This window comes from Varroa jacobsoni, unplaced genomic scaffold (assembly GCF_002532875.2).
Source record: "Varroa jacobsoni isolate VJ856 unplaced genomic scaffold, vjacob_1.0 scaffold_394, whole genome shotgun sequence".
In the NCBI taxonomy this organism is placed as follows: Eukaryota; Metazoa; Arthropoda; class Arachnida; order Mesostigmata; family Varroidae; genus Varroa; species Varroa jacobsoni.
Genome location: NW_019213296.1, coordinates 174,582 through 202,062, shown reverse-complemented (window position 1 = coordinate 202,062; position 27,481 = coordinate 174,582). Strand labels below are relative to the sequence as shown.

The 27,481-nt window shown below is 40.4% G+C and overlaps 1 protein-coding gene and 1 long non-coding RNA gene across 16 annotated transcripts in view; both read right to left on the bottom strand.

Moving 5' to 3' along the window:
• Positions 1-13,066, bottom strand: part of LOC111260052 (uncharacterized) — a 105,784-nt gene extending 92,718 nt beyond the window's left edge. For 9 of the 15 annotated variants that reach the window (XR_015310854.1, XR_015310849.1, XR_015310856.1 and 6 more), the window contains exon 1: positions 12,200-12,326. This is a non-coding gene — a long non-coding RNA (uncharacterized LOC111260052). Of the gene's footprint in view, positions 1-12,199 lie in introns of all 15 variants that reach the window. The other 6 variants (XR_015310850.1, XR_015310860.1, XR_015310853.1 and 3 more) reach the window with 4 other exon arrangements.
• A 3,014-nt stretch (positions 13,067-16,080) lies between these two features.
• Positions 16,081-26,826, bottom strand: LOC111260049 (protein argonaute-2). Its single transcript, XM_022832524.2, has 13 exons — positions 26,548-26,826; positions 25,362-25,478; positions 24,220-24,282; positions 23,125-23,680; positions 22,461-22,692; positions 21,951-22,178; positions 20,909-21,535; positions 20,290-20,552; positions 19,729-19,904; positions 18,871-19,256; positions 18,427-18,580; positions 17,797-17,983; positions 16,081-17,266 (listed from the first exon to the last, which is right to left on the bottom strand). The coding sequence occupies exons 2-13, from the start codon at positions 25,417-25,419 to the stop codon at positions 17,071-17,073; spliced, it is 3,126 nt and encodes a 1,041-aa protein (XP_022688259.1). The 5' UTR covers positions 25,420-25,478; positions 26,548-26,826; the 3' UTR covers positions 16,081-17,070.
• Positions 26,827-27,481: the final 655 nt, after the last annotated feature.

Here is a 27,481-nt window from a genome sequence, read left to right as displayed (position 1 = left end):
TGACTGGATTTCATACTAGGTGTTGAGGGTATGCATTTTCACAATGACGCATGAAAAGGAACCCTTTTAGGTTTAACGTTCCCAAAGTAACTACTTCACAGATCCTGATAAGATGTCGCTTTATATATTCGAATTCGGTGAGAACACTCAACACGGCTAATCCTACCCGGAATAAACAAGTGGTGTCCTACTGTTGTAATAGAAGGGATAGATCAAAAGAGAAAAGAATTGCAAGTACTCAAATAGCCATCTGTCTATCCACCCATCAGGCTGCTTTCGAATGAGGCGCTGAGTCATCTGCATGGCCAGATATTAGCGACGAAGGAACATAAGTTAAGTTAGAGAGGATCTAACAAGGTATACGGCATTCGTCAACTTTCCTTTTAAGTATGGTATAGTTCGATTGAATATTTAAATGTTTTCCTCATAACGCTCCTCAGTGGAACTATAGGAGAAAGAGTCTCGATGCGGAAAAGCTTTAACAGCAACCAGCGAATAGCACTCACTGTAACTTCAAACGATCTGTGTCACTTCAACCACAATTAGAACCACAACTATAATAGAGAAAGTCATCTTTTTTACAACCTTGTTTTAGAAACCTTAAAATAGGCTCTGCGTATTTTATATTCTATTTAATAAAATATTCTTGAATAAGAAATATATAACGATATACGAAATAGAGCAACCGTTTTTTGTAAATCTGAAAAAGGTTACTTGACGAAAATATACCGTATATATATATTTATGCGATATATATGCAGGGTAAACTAAAAATCATTCAAAAATTTCTTCAGCACTTCAGAAGACTTGTTCCAAGTCTCAACGCAAACACCAGCTGTAAAGAGATTTTTGAATAATTCCGCGTAATTGTATAGATGTGAGAGTCGAGGCAAAGTTCTATTGAATCTGACGAAGATCACTTAACGATCTCTGGTACGCATAACTCTTAATAGTCTTAGTATGCATAGAGACTATATGACGACTTTCCCTGGAAGAATTTTCCCTGGGACTTACGCAGCCCAGTTTTATCTATCCTTCCGTACTAGCTCCCGTACAGCACTTTCGTTAAGTCTGTACGTTTAAATATAGATGTTGCAGACGCTTTCGCTTCTTCGAAGCTCTCGATAATCGGAACCAAGCGGTGTTATTTGTTTCAAAATGGGTAATCTGTTACGGATCAACTTTCCTTCTATACCGAAGCTGATCCAAGGGTTTTGTAAGCATGTCAAATATCCCCTTGCCATGCAGGTGATAAAAGGTGGAATTAATTTTAGACTAAAGCGTAGTAAAACGTCGAACTGGAAGGAATCAGCAAGGAACAAACTTCAATTATGTGTTTGCTGGATCAACAAAACGTTGCTAGAATTCAGGGGCCATATTATGTGCAACAAAGGAAAAAAATATTCTGTATAGACTGAAAGAATTTCATATGCATAAAACCATACGTCTTCGAGGTACCAGACGTGTTATTACTAAACGCAGCAAAATGGCGAGGATTACGGTTATATAGTTACAAATGAGAATACCACCCTCTTTCTCTCGTACTTTTGGTGAATATCTATTCAGGAGACTTCACGGCGCTTTTGACGACCAAGTCTTTGCAATAAAGGGTCAAGGCAAAGATACCACATATTATTTTTTCGAGCCTTAAAATGAACGTTCCTGTAACTGCAAGGCGAATTGATTGCCCAATAGATAGTCAGAAACCATATTTGCCGCGAGTCATCATTTATGTTAAAAAAAGAACGCTTGTACGGGTAATGCATGTTAGAAGCAGTGGTGTGTGTATATATATTCTAGGTAGACGTGGTGCAGGTGAGGTCACGAAGGGTTGTTTAGCATCAAATGAAAAACAGTTAGTCGACCGCGATGGTACAGTGGTAACATATTTCCCAACTAAACATCGAAACATGTGAGGTGGTCTGGGATCAAAATGAGATATAGACACAGCATTTGTTCGTGCTAGAAGGAACTAGCCGTCTGGAGCAACGTGTAACTGAGGACGCACTGGTCGCAAAGCTCGAAACATGGTCGTTCGACGCCGGTTGCGGAGTGGCATAGCGCGTCGGGCCGACTTTCGAAATGCGAGAAATGAAATGGAAGTGACAAAAACGCTGCTGAAGAAAGTACGGAAAAGTTCGAAGCTCCCTTCACTAATTTTTTGGAGCAATATATTATAATTATTGCTCGATCGATTTTTTCGTTGAATCCCGTGGTTTGCGCAGCGTCTTACAAATGAACTCTGCAGTTAAAATCCGTCATCCCGGAATCGCGCCTTTGAGACACTTCGAGACTGGGGTGTCCATGACTTGTCGGCGGTGACATGACTTTAGCTACATGAGCGTGATGCGAAGCTCGGCTGTTTGAGAGGTTCCCACAATCCCTACCGCCCACTATTTGAAGTACTCGTAGAAAACGTGAGATAAAAGACTTCCATACCCCAGATAAAACGCCTCATAATGGACTACGTGTTAGAGCCACCGAATGCATATGGGACCATTCTGCACGCCGGTCTAATATAGGGCTGAAGTTTTCTAATACTCATATATATATATATATGTATATGGAGTAAGAGCGCGTGTATATAAAAGGTAAATGCAAATAAATGAATACAGTTATGGCTAAACACTCGTCAAGATCGAGCTTTCTATGATTTACACGTCACATTTAGATGGACAGGGTGTTCATGTATATTCTTATATCATTATACTAAGACAGTTCAGACTTATTACAACTTAATATGGCAGTACGTATATTTATACTTATCTATTCCTCATATTATGGATTCGGGAGAATATTACCAGGGCTACCGTGTGTATAAAATCAGTGTCTAATCCTAGGATAGGGGCGTTAGTGATGTTAAAAATGAACAGGAATAGCCGATTCGTATAACTCATCTATTTATGATGAGTGGTCAATCAATTAGAATTACTCAACCTGTAACGTACCCGCCAATGCTTCTTTCCCAGGGGAGTACAGGAGGCTCATATATTTTGTACAATCTTCCAAGCATTTCATAAAATGACGCAAAAAAAATTAATGAAAAACGCATTTACTTAGTTTCCATACGGTTCATAAACTACTATGGTGCATTGACATACAAAGAGATTCAACATCATCAGCTTTTTGCATGCTGAGCTGACGCTTTTTTTTTTTATCCTTTGTTGCTTTTATATTGAGTTTCTTAACACTCTATAATATGTCGGTATCTAATTTTATGACACTTAGAAATATATTATTTTTTGCAGGGTAGTAAGCTACATACATTTAACCTATGGTGTGTCCCTATTTACCTTTTGAACACGGTCTGCCAGAATAGAAGATACTCACTGAAAGGATATCGAAACGGAGAGCTAAAGGGTTTTGGCCTGTTAGAAAAAAGTTGTCGTATTATTAGTCACATAATTTTATCATATTTATTATTCTACCTCAAGTACAGTCACACGTACTGCCGAGAAAAGCTCTCATAATAGACAGAAATATCACTTAGTTTCCGAAAAATGTTAACCGACAGGTGCCCATTATGTAAACGATTGAAGGTATCGTAAAGGTATCAAGGCGTTATACTGGGCCTTACAGCAACGACTGAAAAGGCTCGGAAGCGTAACTGACATCTTGAAACAATGTCGAATAGGTAGATAAAGCGTAGCCTTCTTTTCATGTCTATCTCTACACATAGCCATAGAGCTCTTCTGTCTATAGCACATAGCCATAGAGCTCTTCTGTCTATAGCACATACGAAGCAAATGGCGAAAAAGTTTGTCAGCCACATCACGCGATCGTCGAACGCTACCTCTAAGGGCCAAACGACAGATAGTGGTGAAAATAAACTCTTTGTAAATACCCTCTGCTGTTTTCTACGTTTCGTTTGGAAGAAACATTTTGATTTCACCTTCCTGTGCCTCTTTGATCCTCGCTTGAGCGCATTTTTCCTTTGTCCTGCCGTATCAACTCCGTAAGGCGTGAGAAATATGCGCTTCTTTCTTCATGTCGCTGACGCCCGAGACGAACTCTGGCGATATTTCAGACTATACACGCTTGCTGGGGTTACTGGGATATGAACGACTAACCGAAAATTCTCGAAAGTAAAACTCCATGCACCCGGACGAATATATTCAAAAGCACTGAAAGACGAGATCACAGTAGAAGAGGCGGGTACGGACAAAACGACCTAACGGCTCTCAATTCAAAGTCCGCCCCTTTGGTGTTAGCCCCATCCCTGGAGGTCTCCCAGCAAGCAGTAGAGCTTCGTTGCGCTTGACCGCTCGATGCCCAATTTCTACCTACAGATTTTGACAAAGCCCACTTTCGGGATATAGAATCGTTGTACGAAAACCGGACGAGGAAAGGAAATTTGAGGCGCTCTCGATGGCGAAAACGAGGAACCCCTTATTCCGCTTACGCAGTAGGATGTAGACTGTAGTTGACCGTAAGCAAAGACATGGCTGTAGACGATGTTTTGTATTGTACAAGGATGCGAACCGTTTCGCAATTTAGGCTTAAGATAAGCCATACGAAAGTATGTAGCCTTATCTGGCCTGGCTAAAGCACAGACATCTGGTCATTAGGAATCCGTAACAGTGTAGCGGTAAAGTGTTTGCCTACGAAACTTAATGACATGTGAGTTGGCCTAAATTTCAGACTGAACCTAAACATCGTTCGTTCCTTGTAGAAAGCAGCCAATCATCCGAGGCAATGCCATCCGGTCATTAAACATGAAGCTGGGGTGAGGCCCAATCAAGAAGAATCCCAGTAAGTCAAATAGTACGCTATTGCGCACAAAGAACAACTTCACGACATGGGTAAGAAAGAATATCATCGTAGAATAAGCCAAATGTAAGGATTCCAACTCCTGAGTTTTTTTTTATTTTGTCGTCACCTTGGCTTTGAAGAGGCGTACTCCATTCGCTATGATGTGCTATGTAGGGGGCAATATTTGTCTATACTATGCCTGGTATATAAAGTATACAGAAGATTCTCAAAAAAGGACAATAGGTATACCTAGTCTATAAGTTGTGTAGTACAGCAAACACTCGTAGTTAAGTAAACTTAACTTTGTTTACCTAAAAGGCCAACAATATAATTTCTAAAAGAGAATATATTATAAAGTAATTATTCAATGGTCTACAAAATTCTTAGATTTTTAAAAGAGTGCTTTCCGGTATGGCCGACGCAAAATCTGCAGCCATCGATACTTAAGTCCGCTAATCATATATATGCCCAGTATAAAATTAAAAAATCTACTGATTAAGCTTCGCCGATTGAAGCAGCAGATATAACAAACAATAATTTCCATAATTTTATCGGCTCCGTATTGCACTCGTGCAGCGTCCTCTATTGTCGTGCCCTTATTAGCTACCCCTAACATATCGAAAGAGCAGGCAGGCAAACGTAATTAGTATGTTTAAAAGGATTTGGCTTGTGACGTGAAAAACGTGAACCGGCCTTTGACACCGCAAAAAGCCTCCCGTTTGAAAGGCCGCTTCCAAATTGGGTGGTCCGATTATTTCTTTAGGATAGCAAATCTTTTAAATACACGCCATATTTTTATCCCCATGACGTCAATTATTGGGCAATTCAGGAGCCGCGAGCCGGTGATCCATCGATGTCCCTTCTAAATGCTTGCCTTTGGACTTAAGACCAATTGTCGTAAGTATGGCATAAAACTGTGCCGGCTCTATGAATGCCTTGTTAGTCTGTCTGTAGAGCAGATAAATGAGAAATTTCATTAACTGCACTCAAAATTATCCACATAAAAGTCAGTACCACTAATTGTTTCAATGCCTACACCTTTAAAATTGTCCTGATTCGAACACAATAACTTGTCCGACTTATCCTTTTGTAGGTACTGCTATAGAAGCACTGACGGATCATTTATGATGCATTTTAGCATTTAATATGTGATGTAGGACCTGTCACAGTTTGGAACATCTCAGTGGTAAGCATTTTGGGACTGTTAGGTATTAAACAAACATGTGAAAGCAGAATGTGGCTAGCGCGTTTCGGTCGACACTTCAAAAGATAGAGGAGGAACGCATTGCCGCAATCGAAAAGGTTTTGCACGAACGCAAAGCTTAGGGTCTAAATGTTCTGATAGCCAGAACTAGCATTTCACATGTAAGGTATTTTAAGCCGAATAAAAAAAGCGGAAAAAAATCTGAAACTGAGAAGAAAAAGGGTCCCTCGTAAGCTGATCACAGGACAATTGGAAACGCGTGTGATATATTCCAGGATTTGAGTCAACAAAAAACTGCTTGGAACGTACAGTCTCCATGGGCGGTGCATGGTTCAATTTTTGCGACCAGTTGAAGAGGGACAGGCGCGAAAATGTCTTCGCCTTTAAGGGAAATCGAGTTTGATGGCAGTGCTGACCGGCTTCGAGCGCCAGGTAACTATAATACTTGCAATGGACATGAGGGCCGTATGCTACTATGAGATATTCGGTGAAAATAAAACAGCGTATGCACTCCGCTATCTCAAATTTCTCTGGAGACTCATGGATCGTTGGCACGACAATCGAAAGCACGTACTCAGCGCACCTAACGACAACGCCAAATCTTATCGCCATGCCCCGATGATTGAAGAAAGGAATAGCCAAAGTTGATTTCAACCCGCTTGTTCCCTGATCTAAGTCCGTGTGGTTATTATGCCCTAAAAAGAACAGTTGAGGAGCAACCATATCCCACTATCAAGTCAAGATGCGCTAGATAAAAAGATTACATATGGGAACGTAAATAGTAAAGGCCTGGCTGTTCAGAAGGCGCCAAAGCGATGGGGTAACTGTGTAAACGGTAAAGGAGTGTACCTCTAATACGTGTAAAACAATCATAGTCGTAGCCTGGCTACTTCAAGGATTATTCAATTTTAAAGTCCGCCTGATCGGTTTGTAAAGTTCCACCAATAATAATCGTACTAGCATTTATGAAAAGTCTGATAGGGTTGAGAGTTAACCATGTAATCAGAGGCACAGCTGACTCGACCTGTTTGATACGATCAGATGTCCAAGGGATATGCTGGCAATTGCCGACAAAATATATATAGTGGTTTTGCTTAATAGCAGTACACGATCTTAAAATCGTTAGGGGTGAATATACAATACGCATAAAAGCAACACCGTTATCTTAAACAAGGCTTTCAGACACACCGTCCATGTAGAAATAGAAGTGTAAGGATAGGTTGTCACCTGTTTACGCCAGAAATCCTTACAGACTCACGAAGAACATCTCTCCAGGTGAGTAATGTAATCGATCCGATTCGCCTGATCACCCTTCTGTCGAACTGGATAATATCTGCTCTACTGAAGCTATGGTCCAGTTATATCGCCCGGAACTAACTTTCATAAACGACTGCTTACGCGGAAGAGGACGGTAGCCAGAGAAAATTCACCAGTTCCAACAACCACATTTTGTGTTTATACTAGCGAGCATGCCTGTGTCAGAATTAAAGTTTGAAGTAAATAGTAGCAATACTAACAGCAGCAGCTGCGGGATCATTCAAGATTCGAACCCTCACCATATTATGCTGCAATATAAGGTCGTTTGTGACTGACATTGAAGACTTAAGAGGTTTTTGGGAAAATATATTTATCATTCGTTTAAGTCTAGCAACGCTAATAGAGTGGTCAACGTCTAGAAGAGTTGACGGTTGTAGGTGATGGTTTATGAACGCAGTGAGTATTTTGTGTTAATATGATGGCTTTTTCTTTCCATTTACGATATATCAGAATCGATTTGATAGAACCGTCGATGCGTCCTATGAAGCTGCTGTACGCTATTCCAGTCGATTATATACATAGCTACGTGTGTATTTGGTATGGTGTGTGCGAATGATGGCTCGTAGTGGAAGTCTCTAGAGGACTTCTTCATATAGAAATCTGATGTTTCGACCTACTCTTCGAGAGTAACACAGCCAGTTAGGGGATCAAGCGTTATCTAAGTGATATCGTGGGATCCTCAACTTTCTCCCGGTCAGACCAGTCACATGGCCTAAAAATATTCAATGTGAATAATATAATAAAAACAATGTATAATAATCACATGCAGATGCTAGCTTATAGCTTCAAGGGGATACACGGCCATACATACACAGGGACGTATAAAAAATCCAAACGCGTATTGTCCTAAGCGTATATATATTATAATTAAAATATGCCTGCGAACAGAAATGCGCAAAGCTAGAATCGTGCACATCCTTATCCGTTTAAGTGACGTTATTTATTACCCTATCTAATTATTGTTAGTGGGGTATCATATAGGTATATACTTACCGTATACATCGAATATCTACTAACTCTGGAAACGTGTGCCCATAAATAGATTTTTCTGGGTTTCACTCCAAAGCTGGTAGCGTCGAGTGATCAGCCTGTAACTAATGGACTCAATGTCGCGAGCGGTAGCGCCATAAATAACGAAAGCCCATTTCTTCATCTCCGCAAGTCGGTAAAAGTGTTCATTTTGCCAGACTCCATCTTTTGGCAGTGTTTGTTGAAGACGATAACGGCAGTCTAACGTCATTAGTAGATCTATCTGTCGCCATGGCGGTACAGTGGTAGCGTGTTTGTATATTTAACATGGAGACCAGTGAGGTAATCTAGATTCGAACACACTTCCTGTCATGATGGGAACCGTCCCTCTAAAGTGCTTAACGGCATTTCATAACAGACTCATCCAAATGGCCTTCTGCCTTAAGGTCAAGCTGGTTTTGATTTTCAGTTATCTCCTGTGGCTGCATTTGCGGATTGATCACCTCGGAACGGATTAGGCTACTTGCTTGGGTTTCCGAGAGTTTTTTTGTGACGAGACCGTCCTGGCGTGATGACATCATAGGGATAATACTCTTTTTGCGAACCACAAGATGGGGTAGGTTCGGATACTAAAATAATACACTATATATCGACGGGAAATACTGGCAACAGCTGTTGGCTTGCTGTTGTAGCCAAAAACCTCGCAATTGGCGCTATCGTGAGTGAGGTTCTGAATTCAATGCTTTTCTTCGAAGGCGTATTTGTGACAGGCAATCCAGTCAACTCCTTTTAGACTGCTGCGGTCTTTTTCTATCAGTTTCGGCCCAAAACTCCTATTGCCCCTGCCGCCAAGTGTCTTTTTAGCGAACTTGAACATTTTGATTGGCTTACAAAAAATTACATCAGTACCCAGAAGCGGCTTCCACTGTTCGAGCCTTATGGCAATGTGAAATCCTGACCACGCTTCACGGTCCTGTAGGCTAGGGTAATTGTTCTGCAGAATTAAAACCAAAATTTATTCAAAGACCATTCAAAGACATATTCTTTGTACATTCCGCATTCGTGCCGTTATTAGAGAATGTTGTACATATAAGCAAAACATTCCTTGCCGGCATTGACTAGTTCTGGAGTAACGGGCAGGAAGCAACGGCGGAACGGTATGATATACTTTGTTGTCTATGGAAACGTCACCAAATAACAAATGTTCACTGTATTAGCCTATACACATCCACGGAAACTCTCATGTTTGTTGTAAACGAATAACTTATAAATTCTAATGGAAAAAGAAGTGACACTGGGTAGACAAAAAATATCAGTGGCTGCAAAATCCTGTGCTGGATGTTCTGTGGCTTGTTAACCTACAATACCAATTGCACAAGCTCAAAATAATCCGCCTACCCTCTGACAGGTAAAAAACAAGCATCCAACACGAGGGAAAGCCGATACCGGAACTATACGTAGAATGATGTCCGCGGCGGTGATCGCCGTCTGGTAGTACTTCTGCGAGCCCTGACCATCGTACGCAACATGGAGGGGATCAAACGAAACCTGACTCGCGTATGTCATCGTAAGTGCGAACCCTCGGGTCTCGTCGCTTTTTTAATGGTAACCTTAAACTCGTGGGACTAGACAGTCGATTCCCATGTAAAAAAACAGCACGACAAGAAGCCAATGGTACACAGGGGACCAGTCGCGTCTTATTTTTCGTAAACTAGTGCGATAAAATATATTCGCGCCATTTATTCGATTTTATTTCATTCACGCCACTAAGGAGGCATTACAAAAAGTACTCAACTAATAAGACCTTGAATAAAAATTCAAGGCATGTGATAAACACGCATACGACTCACCAGAGGGATGCCATCGCTGGTTTTACTGCCATGAAGCTTTTGACAAGCGTTAAGGCCCACACATTTTTTGCTGACCTTTTGGGGTTGGACGAATGCGTCCAGTAACAAAATGATAGGATTTTATCGCCTCAAACGACAGGCGATGCTTAGGATGAACGTTCTTACGACCATTAAAAGCTAACAAATATTTACCAAGCCCTTCGTTGCGTATTTCGGCCAGTATTGCTATGATCATCCGATTAACAACGGTTGAATTGTAGGGGGAATTTTTTTTGCTCTGATATTCCCCTGCGTATCGTTGCATCTACGCGCATAGGAAACATCCACGTCGTAATAGTAAATGCTACTCTCTGGTAAACCGTATACAAACAGAGCCGATAATGCAAAATTTGGCTTAATAAGTGTCAGCTGTGAGTATTTTCGAGAAAAATTCGTTGATAGGACCTTCAATTGAACTCAGTTTAATGGAGGTAAGCTGCCGCTTCTTCATAGGGAGGTTGGTTTGTCTAACGGGTCATTCGTTTGGAAGACCCGCTATTAGGTCGTTTATTGACGTAAACTTCTTAATAATAACTCAACTAGATCTAAAACCTAGTGTGAAAAACGTATTCCTCTTATGACTCGACCTATAATAAAACTACATACGTTTAAAGACGTTTAGCGAAATTTTGGTTGGGTATCGCTGAAAATCCATTAGCGGAAAGCGTTAATTTCGTATGGTTCAAACAAAAAACGAATCAAGATAGATAAACTAGTCTTGGAATATGGTTCTGGCGATTAAAAAAAATTATTCTATTAATTTGCATCGGCTTGTTAAAAACTATATAATAATTTATAGGTTTGGCCTCGTAGATATCGGCCTTCAACATGTGACGTAGACAAGAAAAATTTTACCTATTAGCGAACGTGGCAATTCGTTCGTGGAACATAGCATTCCCTGCGTCTACGTTTACCGTATACACAATAATTATCTTGGATGTAGAAACTTTAGTTAAATATTACGGTTTTTAGATTATTGATACAATTTATTATAACAATTAATAATCAGCGTTATTTCATTGACGTTAAATTTGCGTAAAGCAGATGCTCTCATAGCACTGCTGGGCTGACCACATAGGCGTAAGCTCATATGACAAACCAAATCATTATTTAAGAATACGTTTCGGCCACGAAGGCCAGAAAGAAAAAACATATTTCAAACGCAAACGGTACTCGTATAATTGATGGTTATAGACCTATTGCTTTTTTATATTGCAAAATAATAAATGCTTTGAGTATTTTGTGCAAAACTCTGCCAGCTTCGGGTTTTACTACCATTGATCATTGCTTCGAACGACTGACCCCTCCTGGCACGAAATAAAATATGTGCCCAAGTAACCGCACTAGCTGTCGTTATGTATTGTCGATAAAAACGTCCCATCGCGGCGTCAGGCACCGAAATTATCGGGGCAGTCATCATCATGAGATTTATTCTACAAGGCATTATCCACAGACCACACGTTATCAACAAGCCTATCCAAATAAAATCACGAAGTGCATATACAATATATTGGTCAAAACTTATATATATATATAAGGTAGAGTCCTTTGCTGCTTTCGGGTACTCGGCGTTGAACTACGCCACATAAGTTTTCAGTACGTTTGTACGTGTGGATTCATAGAAAAACCGGTTATTCGTGCCGCATCTGTGGCTTGAATTATTTGGTAGCCGCGTGTTATTAAACGCTACATATGCTTCTCTATCAAGCGGCGAAACTCACTCGAGTCTTCGGTGTCGTAGACTTCAGTGGCACACTACAAGATTGATAGCACCTGTATACACATATGTATTTTGTCCATATGCGTTGATGCGCATGTTTAACTATGTAGCTATAATTTGTGCCGTCTTTGTCCCTTTAATGGTTGAACAGTAATGTGTCTCCTTTCGAATCTCAAGGACCTATTTTAGCTATGCGGCGTAAACACAACAGTCGTTCTGAAAGGTCTTACAGCGGGTTCATGCCTTACAATCGTGACGCTTAATCTTATTTAAGTATCATAATGTCAGTGGTATACCACACCTAACTAATTTTGTGTTGCGTGCAACTAGATTTTAACCGGGACTTACATCGTATGCATTCGCATGGTCCTGTTCTAAAAGACACGTTTCAGGCAAAGCCCTTAAACAGCTCCTTTTGTTCGTGGCGATGTTCTCAAGCTGGTACGTAAGCTTAACGTGGTTGCTCCCGTAAAGGCATAATATAAGCAACGATTCCACTTTATTGCTACGCTAACCTTTATTTTTTGCGCTGCGAGGATGGATAGGAAACGGATGATAACAATAGAAAGAAAATGTTCTATTGACAGCAAAACTATAACGTCAAACGACATAACTTTCATTAGTTTCCGTCTGTCCATCATAGAGACACACTAGCCCCGATGCGTTCACTATGAAACGTGCAGACAACGTGCAGCGTAACTGACGATGAACGCGTGCGAGGGCATTCGTGCCGGGTCGAAATCGTTCGTTATCTCGTGCCTTCCAACATGTTCTTCGTTGACCTCAAGTAGTAACGTAGGACTATCCGAATAAACTAAATAGCGTGCATATAATGGTCACGGTTGCTAATGCCACGACTTACATGGAGGGCCAGCAGCCGACATTGACAATGACGAGTTTGCAAATACGAACATGCAGCCCACACAAAACGACCTATTAGTTAGTCCAGGTAGCTTATTTTGGTGCGGGTCGATTATGGACGCGTTTCAACAAAAAGTTTTAGGTAAATTGCTTTAGAATAAACGATATGAAAAAAAGTGACACGATTTCACGCCCGGTACTGCCGTTAAGCATCGCGAAACAGATTATATATATATGCGCTTTGTCACTACTGCATTATAACGGAGACAAGTTACACAACTGGACGGTTTCAACAGCCGAGTTTTCAGCTTTCAGCAGCACTGAGTTCCGCTGAAGGAAAACACTTACCGCGAATACCGTGTAAGTGCAAAACTTTACTAAGGAATTATCATAATGCGATAACTTAACTAAACAATCAATTTGAGTTCTGCACTGGAGGGACCGAACTTGACGTAAAGTTTAACTTCGATTCACATAGCATCAATTGTACTATAAGCCTCGGATGACAGCCGGTTTTATAACATGCTCACTTACTGATCCATTGTTTTTCGCTTATTATTTTTATATTTCCAATTGCGACTCTAATACGAGGTCTAATGTATTCTACATATCAGTCTTAGTTTCGACCTAGAAGATAAGAAGCTGCCGTTTTAACTATTTTTTTTCTTCGGAATAAGATTTTCTGGAATTACAACACCAACAATGTCATTCTTAGGGGAATGAAATAATTAAATAAGATATTAATATTACCGGGACGTGGTATTTGTACCTCATTCCCACAACGTTACAATGCCAAAAGAAGATTTTTATTTCATGGTAGCTTGTATACCGTATTCATTCGACAACAGACGCTTCATGTCTATGCCCATGTTACGATACAAGTACAATAAGCGTTTTTCTTTATTGAAATCGGTCGAGGGTGAGTAATAAGTTCCATGAAGAAACGCGGCGCTTGATGTACATAATATTCTAAATCAACCACTAAAAAGCTGAAATAACCGCACGAAATCCCTAGAGCATGCAGTCACGCTTCATCTGAAGAAGAAAGAACGATTTCTTCGTTGGAAGCGTCTATCTAAAACTACCATGAACTCTGAGTTCCTTTTACCAAAGAGCTAGAAATGGTACGTTAATTAGTCTACGAGCTTATCGGACATTATGAAACGACCTGTGTCCGTGAATCACAAATATAAATTGATTTTATTGAGAATTATCGCGAAGTCATCAGCCTGATACATTAACCTTGACCGGGGCTGATATTGGAAGCGTCGACAAAAACGACCGAAGCTCGTATTAGGAAATTATCCAATTTCGTATTGATGTTCTATAGGTAACAAACGATTTCAACATGTCCGCGAGTACGCATAGAATCCTTAATGCATAAGTAGTTTATTGATATCGCGTGCAAGCAGAATGAAACGGCCTGTTAGATGGTGTCAGAATGAAGCTGATTATAGATACTAGAGAACATATTTGATATAGAGAAGAGACTTCCCTTTGGATTTCTTGCAAAGTTGCTAGTCTATTTCTTGAAGCAATTTCCTATTGTAACACAATCAATGTATTCATCATTTGTTTTACTCTTCAAGAAGATTTACGCGTTTGCCCTTACGTAATCTAGAAGCATTTTCATGATTTGCTCTCTAACGTGCCCTCGAATATGAGACTTTTTGATTTTGTTCAGAGGTCACCAAGTTTCACTTCTGCCACAGAAGTGTGGGACGTACTTTCGGTTCACTATTCGCTAAACTCACAGCTACTGAATGTGTAATTAAGCAACAGAATTTCGAGGCATTTATAGGCTCACATGTTTGATTTTTTCCCTACGGTGACGTCCATTAACGCTATTGGGAACCTGTAGACAAGGTCGATTTCTCTATGTTCCCAATACCGACCGTAACCCTCGAAAACTGAATTTTATTCTTTGTCGGATATTCTCTTTAAAGTGTGTATAATTTGCACACAGCTAGTTGACTGTCACCCTTCTTCGGTCCTGGAACTCGAATTAAAGAACTCAACTTGAAAAATCTAAAACGCAACGGGAAGTAACTGTTGAAACAAGCTATGGCCTTAGGCTCGACGACGGCAACAACAACCAGTCGAAATAGTCCAAACTTTAAAAAGTCGTTAATTTTCCCGAACAGAACAGGACTGCATTTACTGCATTTTTATTTTGACGCCTGTGGTGGTGCCCACACAATTTCCATTACTAGCACTTTAATTCACCCTGGCACTCAAGGATATACACCGTAGAAACATTGCCTTTTGTACATTTTCTACAAAATTTGTAAACAAACTCTCGAGGTATGTCCTAAAACGTAGCCTGCACTTTTATTTGCTACCGTTACCGACGCATTGATTTTTCCTTTGCTCGGGCTGAATTTTCTCGATAGCGACCGTTTCTAATCGATCATATAAGGGGTACAGCGATTTGTGCCGTGGCATTGTTATTTGCAATCGCTTTTGTTCGCTACCTCCACTTTAGAAGGCTATGTAATAAGAAAGCAAAAAATTTGCTGCCATTTGTGGAATCGCATTTAAGCGAAATGGACGACATTCGATGATTTCTACTATTCCAGAACTACGTAATATTATAACGTAATAATCAGCAAGGACATTTTTTGTATACAAGTGTATTCAAATGGCACTTCAATGGTATTCGAAGATATTCTTTACCTACAAACCAAACAACCGAGCATGTACAGTCGTGATTAGAATTGGTTTCTGGGTGAGTTAGCTGATCTGTCGTACCCATTTTTTGCAGAAGACCCAGCTTTACTTTTACATAGGCCAAATATACACTTGCAAAATGTACAGAAACAACCTCAGCTGGCTAAACTCAGAATTTCGTTAAGTACCCTCAACACTTTGATAGATTGAACACTCGAAATGAATTGTAGTGCCCCCTTTTTAGACCCGCAGCCCGAATTGTTATTCCTCTATTTACGTTTACTTAAACAGCCTCGAAAGCCAGTTTAGACTTCCTGTTGAGCATTCTCTATCTTTGCGAATCTTGCCGCCCTTGTCTTGGGTAGCTTATGTTTTTCTAGTAAGGGTCCTTTAACTCGTTTGTTACAGCTCTTCCATTATTTTCTGGATGCTTATATCCTCTGCTAAGGTTATTGAAATATTACCGTCTGGAAAAGCTTGGCGATGTAGTCAAGTGCGCTACTCTAGGCAACCGTGTGTCGGGTATCTTAGTTGTCCTTTGTATACAGAACACAAGAGATCGAGGGAGCTTTTTTTAGCACATTGCAGGTAACTATAAAGGCCTGTGTCCTGTGGGGAACTGCGTGAAAAAGCAAATTAGCATACCACCAGCTCTTCTAGGCATTCGCTTTTCATGCAGAATGATTACTCCTTTACTGTAGAATCTAGTCCGAGAAATGCATTTTATTTTTTTGTTGCCAAAGTCTCAGGGTGACTATTGTGTTGGATGACTACCCGGATCAGCTCGATTCCTCCGTCGCTCTCTAGCCTTAAGGTCGCAAAATATTGTTCTTGCGAAAACTAAAGCCTATTAAGCGCTTGGCGCCTAGGATGAGTGCCCTTTTCGTACTCATTAGCTTCATGATCGAATGGATCAGGATCCCCAAGAGCCAGCTGAACAGTGCAACAGTTGTTAACAAAAAAAAAATGGTTTTAGTAAATTCAGAGTAGGTTGAAATATTACATAGTGACGTACTAATAAAATTAAAAGTCAGTACTACCTCTTCGCCAAATCGTCGTAGCCAGTTTGTGAACCGCTCAGTAATCATCATCAACATGGACCCTAACCCAAGATCTATCTACCATTATATATAGGTATGATTGTTCCCGTATCAACAAGCATGCTTCTAATATTAGCTCGTTGCCACGTAGTTATCATGCAAACGATATCAATTTTAAGCATCGTGGAATATTATATGGAACACCATCAATCGTTTAATTCAACTCGGATTCAATTCGGACCAACTATCGTAATATGGATGGGATCCTCTGCTATAGGAAGTCACACTGGATAGAGACAAGTAGATTATTTCAGCCGTAGTTGATCAAAGGTGTCCATAATCGTAACTGGCTTCGTTCGTGGTAGTCTATGCTCTAAAATGTTGCAATACAAAAGGTCGGCACTAGATAATAAGGTAGAAAATTACCATTTATACTTCCAAACATTCATTTCACTTTCTAGTTCGTTAAACCAATCATCAGCAAAATCGTTACTCCCTGCCTTTATTACATTTAGTGTTATCGTTCATATTAATACTTCTATTCTTCGCTTCATCAGATTAGTTGTGTCCTATTTCTGGTATTCAGAATCTCGGCCACGGTTGGTGTTGCAGCAGTGAGGGCTCAAATTCGTGACTTTTTTTTTGTAGTTAAATAAAATACATTTGTCCTCGGAAACGTTTAGCGACTTCCTGAGCATGCCGAAAATCATCAACTTTGTAGCTGGACGATCCTGATGCAATGGACCCTGAAGAACTATCTCCGAAGATCTTAGCCTTGATGTACTCCTTTCCTCTTTGGGCCGCCCAGTGGGCGTAGTACACAGGTGCAGGAATCGATACCGCCCTAGTTAACGTTGGTTCGTCAGCCACGTTGAAATCACCATGAAAAAAGAAGCAAAGTGGACAATGAGTAGTTGGAACACAATCATTAAAGTTACTATTTGTCGCTAGGAGAATTTGCATGTCACTGACATTAAATGACCGCTAATAAAGTTTGTCACACTTATGTTTTTTATACGTATTAGCTAACTAAAGAACACAAATTAGTTTGGTGCAGCCTCGTGTCTTGTCTCAGAATAATACTAGCTCACGACGCGAAAATATGGTGTAGCGTATGTTTACGAACGGCCTGACACTGGATTTTTGTTTGTTTTTTTGTTAGTAATAATATTATCAGTATTCGCAGGCTAGGCTTTGTGCTCAGTAATATATGACTAGAATACAGTCGACGACTGTATGTTGTGGCCGCGTTTCTATTAACTATACACACTTAGAGATGAATTCACAAACAGACACGTCTACATAGATAGTACGTATGTTTATAGGAATAATAAGTTTTCGGAGAAATAATCAAATAGATGTGTCTGCACGCACTTGGGGCAGCGGGCATACGTGTAGCACAGAAAATACGAAAGCTCTTCAATCTCCTGCAGAGTATGGTCAGCGTCATCGTGAACTACGTGGTAGTGGGCAGGTATCGAAGTTCCCAGAGGGCCATAATGGGAGCAGAGGTAGAAGTCGAGCAGCTGCGGGTGGACAATATCGGTGTCAACTACCGTTCCTGTATAGTTTAACATATCATAGTGAGGTTAGCGTGGGATTGCCAAGGAAAAACAGATTTGGTGGCAACCTTTGATTTGTTAATATTATCTGCTTTGCAAGGGTTCATGTTTGTGAGAAAGTTGTCTATCTTGACAACTGCGCAAGTTATGAGAATAATTCTTGTAGTAAAGCAAAATAATCTTATTCGAACGTAACTAACAGCTGTAATTTTGAACTATTTATCGGTAGCTTTTGCTAACAATGCACGGCATAATCGTTACCGCCCAGCTGCGATCGTACATTTCGAGCAAAAGCAGATACTTGCCAAAAAAAGCCAAGAAATTTGACAGCTAATATTGGACTGGAAGTAAGGGTAATGAATATTGAATTCCGAAATATTGGCTGATTGTTTTGTGAAATGGCAATCGATATTAGATTTCTGTGGCGCCGTGCGCTACTGACCCGGCGGAACGTTTTTGCTTCTTCCAACTGCTTGTTTAGGTTTAAAACGGATATGATGACGCTTCTGGACGATAATAAAGGTCGTTTTAGGGGCATAGTCGTGCCTTATTGCGTGGCACGCCTTTCGAATAGCGATCATTTCGTAGTTACGCACCTGACGGAAAGATTTTAAAGGGTTGATTAGTTCATACGCGTCCAGCCACGATATAGCGAAATGCGTTTCGTTTCGCTCCGTTGACTATATTCACAAACTCTACCTCTTTATTAAGCAAAGGTAAAAACAAACGTAATACAAACACCCCAACGTAGTGTCCGTGATACTTGAAATTAAAATGGCTTCCTACATATAAGACGAAACACCAGTTGTGTCTTACTTTTGGTTGGATATTACGCTTCTCTATGTTCATAAAATCTAAAGTAAACGTCCAACTCATGTTTACTCACACCCTCGAACTGTAATTCGGCGACGCCATCCCGATAGTAATATATAACTTCAGGAAGTCGTCCATTTGCAGTTTCCTGGAATTTCTCTAAACATTCGATCATCATCGTTTCAAGGTCCACAATAACCTCGATTCGGTTCTTGTCGTCGCTTTTCGTTTGGACAGATGTGGTCGTATAATATCTCGATGGCAATGGGTCTAATGAGGCAACGATTGACGCTATCGACGGTGTGGATTTATCGCCGGGGGCCGGATGATTGACATCGGCTCCGACAATCATATACGGTCTTTTGAGCCTGGCTGGCTTATCCTCGGGACTGATCCGCCAATTTGTGCCGCCACACTTCATATTAATTTTTAGCATAAGATTTTCGGCAAACATCATTGCTGCAATATGTTATCAGTTGTGAGATACACAAACAAATGGTAGCGTTTTTCAGTTTTTCAATTCAGTGTCAATTAGAGCATTCCTTGATAAATTATATATATATATATATATATATATATATATATATATATATAAATTAAATAAAAACTTGAACAAAATCCTTGATAAAAAAATAAATATCGTATCACTGCGGCATTTATTTCAGGTCTCTTTCAAAACCAAGCATTGTGAAAACCTGTAAATCTTCATCAATGGAAAAATGCAATCGTCTGCAATCTGATTTCATTTATCTATTTAATATTATTATTTTATATTTATTTAATAATATTCTAATAGAGTAATAATAAATCTAATAGGTCTCGTTTACAATGTGGACTGTTCGAGTTAACATTCATTGACTTTACCCCATCGCTCTGCGTACACTTCCCAGTCTAGCCATATCTGTCAATCGATACCTATTTTGATACTCACAGCTGGCTTTTCCTATATTGCGTTCCTTCAAACACTGCGTCCTCATGCAGAGATCTGTAGTTTCAGCCTCCATCTTAACGACAGAATAGTTGGTTGAATGGCCTAGAACAACAATTGTCATATCTGGCTCATGGTTCCTCTTAACATTGGCAAGCATCTCCCTCTCAGAGACATTTCTGCAAACATTTCAAGATGAAAATTAGCTCTTGCAACAATGTCATTTAGCTGCGTATATAGCAGTAATATCAACGAACACGATATCAGCAATATTGAATTCATCGCAGTGAACCACAGCTCAAGAGTCGTAAATGGGCAGGAGAGCGAACACAATGTGGATGCTCCGGTTGAAAAATGCTAGATTATGCCTCTCCAATCGTATGAAATAAAAAAGTCTCAATTAATTTAAGGCCTAGACTCATTGAAGAAGCCTGACACTCCTGTAAATTTCTGCCTTGAGGCAGTTACCTTCGTTTTGACACCGCTCGTTAGAGTATTGATATCATATGCTTTTTCAAGATTCATTTAATGACAGTTTATAGAAATAGCTAGCCGAGTACTCACTGCTGAAACCTTACTACACTCAGCTGCCCTGGTTCCATGCCATACTTATTGGCCACATTCATTAGTTGGTTCACCATCTGACTCGATTCGTTCCCGCGCTCCCGACAGCCGTGGATAGCCACAGCCCATCTTCTCAGCTTAGCGGGTGTGGTAAACTGGTAATTTCTATCATTTCTCCAGCCTCCATCACGTGGTACGATCAGCTCGCTTCTGTCTGCATATTTGATTCGAGGAGGATCCAATACGCGGGCTTGTACATCAACCTATGGAATACATTACCAATTGGTAGCCAACACCGATATGATACGAAAGTAAAAAATTCAAAATTCAACTAATCCCGCAGTTTTGTATTGAATGCTCGTTAGTTTACTGCAACGTGACCGAAGTAATTAGCTCGATATGGCAATTGTCGAAAGTAGCAGAAGTATTAGCCCCCTGCCATTGAGAGATTCTCCATACGTACTGGTTCTATACTGATCGTAACAAACCGAAAAAGAAGAAGAATCATGGTCCCCTTGCCGGTATCAACAATATCGTTAAAGCTATAACTGTCATATCATTGTGGCGGTATTAGTTAGATTTACGTCGCTCGGTATTGCCCTTAATAAAATTTACTTACTGGTTTTACATCGAAGCTCATTTCAAATTCTTTCATATAATTAGAAACCGTTTGCTGAGTAGCCTTTGCTGCGTTAACTAATTTCTCGAAACGGTGATCCGGTTGAATTGCGGTTGATCTAATTAAAGTCGCTGTTTGCATTTCCGAAAGCTTCCGGCGGCAGTGTTGGCCCGGTGAAATCATGCAGCACTCCATCGGTACTTTAGTATCTTTGCGATGAATGACACAAGGCAAGTTCGGAAACCTAAGTTGGATATTGTACTTTTCACGGAAATACTGAGCGACCGAAATACGCTTGCCCTTGTAGTCAAACATTTCACGGTTCACCCCAGACAAGCTGAGGGATACAATTTTGTGCTTCCGTTGCGGGTTCAGATGAGTGTGGGTGACCAATAGCCCCGATAGCTGCTTCTGCAGATTCAATCTGTCCTTATCGCTTAGACCTCGTGAGTAGTTGTAGCGATCGCCCAAAACTTCTTGAACGAAGTCCGATACTAACATTGCTTTATAGAAGGCAGTGGTGCTCATATCGAAATTGACCAGGGGCTTCCAGTTTCCGAGTCTGACAGATACATAGAAACCCTGCCAGTACTCGAGTCCACCGCCCAGGCTATTATTGACGTTTGGCTGAAAATTGATCGTGCACATAACATACAACATTCAATACTTGTCTATATTGTCTCGATGTTGAAATAATTGGTTTACTCGAATAGTTGCACTCGGTGGTGCGCTTGACCGGTTCAATAACACGTTTCTACATTCATCGGTAACACCTTAATTAACATGTTACAAGATACATATGTGATGCGATTTTTCGTGAAACGATGGTGGCTTGAACTGAAAGGAAAGAAAAATTTACAAATAACCTATCTAGACCTAGACGCATTACATACTATATAAATAATCAGATTCTATATAGATAGTGCATTAAGCTGTGATGATCAGTTATTTGCAATCATTACACGCTACAAAAGTCGGCGCTCTACATGAGGCGCTGCAATTCCGATTATATACACAAGAATGGCTTTAATGTGCTACACACCCCTGGATCTCTGAAGAAGCTTCTGCCAACCGGAATGTTTGACACGGTCAGTCCTGTACGTAAGATGATATCGGCCGCTGCAATAGCCGACTGCGACAGGTCAAATGATGCCTGATTGTTATACATAGCGTGCAGCGTTGCAAATGAAACTGCACTTGCGGGTTTTAGGCTCACGAAGAACACCCGATCCGCACCTTCAAATTTGATTTCCACTTTGAAGATTTTATCCTGGAAAAGGTCAAATCGCCACTTACACAACGTCTTTGGAAATCTTTCTTTTGATTACCCTATGATTATCTGTAATCTAGATCAGCGCCGTAATCGTATTTTATTTATAGTCCTTTTTTGCTACATTAGACATTATTACAGTATTCATTCATTTCTTTGAGAAAAACGCTCGTATCTTAAGGTCGTTGATTATTAAGGAGGCTATTTGCTGCGCTGATACGTAGCGTACGTACAAATCGATAGTTCTACGATTGAATTTTAAGGCAAGCTGCTTTTACTTACACACATGTCATTAGGTAGTTTCTTCTTGAAATATGCGTTACTGCGGCCATCATACGCCGGTAAACAGTTTCCTAAATTAGCTTTATAGGTTTGCGCAAATTTCATCATGACTAATCGATTTATAACGGTCGATGCTGGACGAAGTTTCAAATCCTTGGGGATCTTAGTCACGTCTTTAGGGTCCGCTGGGACCACGTGCACATCGTAATGGTAAACTGTTCCCTCGGGCAGACTGGAACACAGCACGCAAATTACTCACATGACTAGTTATTCACGGGTCACGAAATAGAAACATTTTTGTGGGACATTGTCTCAGTGGGATATAAAGCAAGTACTTAACCGATGGCCTAATCTAGCTTGCCCAGATTCATTGCATGACAAGGAATTCTCGTTTTCCTACTGTGGTTTCATTGCTCGAAGGTTACATTTTCAAATGTCAATACGTTGAGTTTTTAACCATTTTAAGGGCTATATAGGCCAGGGTCAAATGGGACCGAATTGCAATTCGAGCTAACTGTAACAGGCCCATTTAGGTTTAATAATAAGAATTTTGAGTCAATCATTCTGATGTATAATCTTTGTCTGTCAACAACGTTATAGCGCTCTTCTCATCTATCCATATATATATATATATATACACAGGCGTGTGTCATTTCACACTTACTTGATTGGGAACATATTGGCTTCTATTAGGAGTTTCTTGCCTCTCTTTCCAGTTTCTTTTTTCTGAGCAGTAGACCGTAGGAAAAGTTCCGGTGCTGGATCTCTAAATAACTCAAAGAATTTTTTCCTCAGTTCCTTCAGATCGGAAACATTGGGAATGGCACTATGTCCCGTCGAGCGCACAGTTGGCTCAGCCGGATCTCCTGAAGCCTGCGGTGGCAGAGGTCTCGCTTGAAGTGCGCCAGACGGGCCCGCCTCTTGTTGTTGTTGTTGTTGTCGCTGTTGTTGTTCTCGCTGTTGTTGTTCTCGCTGTTGTTGTTCTCGCTGTTGTTGTTCCTGCTGCTGCTGCTGCTGCTGCTGCTGTTGTTGTTGTTGTTGTTGTTGCTGTTGTTGTTGTTGTTGTTGTTGTTGTTGCTGTTCTTGCTGCCGCTGCAGCTGCTGCTGCTGTTGTTGTTGTTGGGCACGCCGCCGAGACTTCTGGCCATGTCCCCGTCCCGGTCCCGGTGCAGGTGCAGGTGCAGGTGGAGACCGCCTCTGCTCCTGTGCCGCAGCAGGGGCTGCTTGCAAATGTGGGGCGACAGGTAAATATCCAGTACATTGCCGTCGACTGTTCTAGTTTTACCGGAAGTAAATTATGCATGACTTAACTGTTTTCAGTAAAATGCTACTACAGGTGTTGTAAGCGACAAACTTAGACGATGTTCAGCGTTATATGTATGTTCATGAAAATAGTTGCCCGTTAGAACGACGCCTATTCACTATGTATTATATACGCGGTGATTGTACACTTCGTAGATATTTTATTCGAATACGAAACATTCATTTTCTAAAATAGATTTCGTCCACTTCACAGCATGTAGACATGCCACTCCAAATAGTCTCGGCCGGCGTATGCCATAAACCGTGCATATCAATGTTCTTGCGCGAGTATGCCACTTAGTACGTGCACATGCCTTCATGTAGACAACGTCTGTTCCTTAAAGCGTCTGATATTCGATTTATTAATTATATTTATCTAAAAACGCTGATTTATTATAACATTGACACTAACTGTACAAAGTTAAACTCAAAAAGATCAGCATTGTACAAGGATTACCTTGTGGAGCTGGTGGCGGAGCGTCAGGAGCATCCTGCGAAGAACCGGGTTGCTGTTCGGCAACTATAACCACAGCAAATCAGGATCACGCAAAAAGTGTAACTTTTGTCCATACTGCGAGACCATACTATAGAAAGTGTCATCTCACAGAGAATGATATAATAAATATCTCTAAATTATCTGCCAAAGCGGAGACGTATGCAGCAATTTATATTGCCGTAATATTGTGTTGGCGTACTGTATATCTGTCTGTTGTATTGATATTAGTGTTATGCAGTTTAAGAGTTAAGAGGCAAAAATTTATACACAAAAAAATTGATAGATCAGCATTTTTTTCCAGCATAAAACCACTTCCAAGTTCCGCATGCATAAACGCCATGCACATCTAACAGACGCTTTTAAATGTGAAGAAATAAAGCTTCCAAATAAACTCGTGTGTTCACTCCGCGAAAATCCCTCATCGTAACTAACCGTACCCCGAAGCTGCGCAGTATCAAAATACATAATACAACAGAGTTGTTACATGCTACTTTTTGTTTGCTAGTTTTGTGTTATCGTTCGTTAGGTGCTACGGTTTATGTAGACTATTCTATACAATATAATGTATAGAAAGCTAATCGGGTACGTCTCTCATTTTCAGCATAAAGCTAAGTCTACAGAGTAAGACTTTTTTTTTAACCAAACGCTTAGCAAATACCGAATTCATTTAATACTTCACCTATTCGTTTAACTTATGTTTTTGCCTAAAACTACCCTATTTATTGTAGGTCATAACCTAGATCCCATCTGAAATGGCTTCCTTTGAAAAATACATAATTTAACCGGGTTTTTCAAAAGATGCTCAGAACATCCTGAACTGATACTGAAATTGGAATTGCTACCAAGTGCTAGCCGCAAATTCTTTCTGAAACGGTATTAAAACGCCCGCCAATACACAATGGCCGACTCTCATTATTTTGACTATGCTATGCTTTCACAATCAATAGCACATGTTTATCCTACGTACGACTTACGAGATTGTTGAGATAAGATAAGGATTTCTTACACTTCTCCTTGTTGATGCAATTTATCAAAAGGAAACAATAAGTACGGTACTTAACGGCTATCTAAACACTAACAAAGATAGAAAATTGTGACCACACCTTGCCCAGTTCTGCGCATGCCACGCACGCTTTTGCCGTGACCTGATCTTTTTGCCATTCTCCGGCCTCCACGGAACTGTGGCTACGAATCAAATACCGTACAAGTTGCTTAACGTTCTGTAATCGATAGATAACACCACAACAAAGGAACATAGCAGTTTAAATCACAAAATGAGGCGCTTACCTTCAATAGGAGTGTCGCGAAAACTGATCGTAGCTACTCCTGGTTGATAGTTCTGTGATGATTACCCTTTTTGACACTAACAGTATACTGCAGAATAAAACTAGCCGACTAAAATTTTTTCTTTATTTTGATTTGTGTATTTCTTCGGGCCATCCCAAAAAATACTACTTGCAGCACACGTGGAGCTATCCGTTCACTCTGTGATAGCGCCTGCACCAACAAATACAGGGGATCAAAAAAACGAAACTGTTTGTTGTCGTTAACTGTTGTTATTACATCGGCCGACCTTGTGCAGAGCTGAATACGGCGAGTTTGAGTATTCAGCGGTAGCCACTCCAGTGAACTGATACAGATGTTTCAAGCGATAATGAAGCTAAGCCTATGAAAAAATTCGGTTACAAATTAAAGTTACAGCTACAAATGAAAATTGTAACCTTTTCGCTCAGGCATAACAGAGCCAATTGTCTTGAGGTTAAATATTTTATCAATAGCAAACGCTTGCATTCTTCCGGTCGTTGCTGTTCCCACAATCGAGCGCTTCGAGAGAATAGGCTAACAATCAGCGGAAGCGCTGAACCTTTTCAAAATAACAGCTCGTAGCTCGGCCTTGATCGCTAATACGCGATTATTATCCGAATTAAGCACAACTGCAAAAGGAACCACGGCTTAACATAAATAGACGAAATATTTCTAGAATCAGATCGAACCGATTCTAGAAATATGTCGTCTATTTCGAAATCAGGGCCTTACTGGCCGTGTCCACCTATTTTTTTTATAGTGGCAAACATGTAAGCCACGTAGCAGCATGCCGTTCTCTGGATCATGGTTAAAATCATTTTTTGCTCGCGTTGGTTAAAATCTTTTGTATAGCATACGAGAACGGCTGCTAGACGCTCGTAGTTGCCCGATAGTGGAGTCCCGTTAAATAAAAATTTGCCCCGTTAGGATAGGTCGACTGTATTTCTTGCTCGGTATAATCTACATATTTGTACGAATACTCACTTGGTAAGAATCCTGTCAGGCTCTTCTCATAGCCTAATTCGGAGCTTTCAATCTCTATTTTTAGGTCACCGAAGCGTGTCTACTGCGAACGAGCACAAAACCAGATCGTAGCGTATTGAGCTATTCTTTGCAAACTATGATACGGCACGATAGATTTTAGGGCAAATTTAGGCCTTACTGCCTGCTTCTGTTTTAGCGTAGTCACTCTACTCCGCGAGAATTCTATTTGCATCACAACGTGCTTATTCCTTCACTGCAAAGTGATCTTAAATCTCGTCCGACACGGACACACAAAAATCGTTTGTACCTGTAGAACGCCTTAACAGGGCGTGTGAGAGGGAACTGGTGGCGAGGGTAAAGAGAATCTGTAGAAACTAAATGTGGCGTGGCCATCGCCAAACTGAACGTCCGATGTATAATTCCGAACAAAAGTAACATGAATTAGCTGAAAGGAAATGAATTGACATTTTGCATTATGGCAACGGAACTTAACGGATATCTACGATATGTTGTTGCGTAATTACTTTACGGTAAAACTTACATGTATAGATAAAGGAGAAATAGCTATCAGATTGATATTAACTTCTATTGATATTAACTTAATTTCTTCTATAAGAGAAAGCTCATTCGGTAGAGTTTAACTGGGAGTTTAACGGTGGTAGAGAGAATCATCGTATGATTTATTTCCACCACCAACTGTGAGTACAGTTCACTGCATATATTGTCGCTAGGTAAAACCAAAATGTTTGCTATAAGTGATATTTTATTTTTCTTAGTCAACTAATCTTTAGAATGAAATGCCATAGTTTCGAGTAGACTTTAGTTAAAAGCAAACCTGTTCGTATGACTTTGTACCTGCTAGCGTTAACTTCAATGACGAAACCGGCGTAACTACCAAAATTAGACTAAGCCAAGAACCGCAACTCAGGTCTGT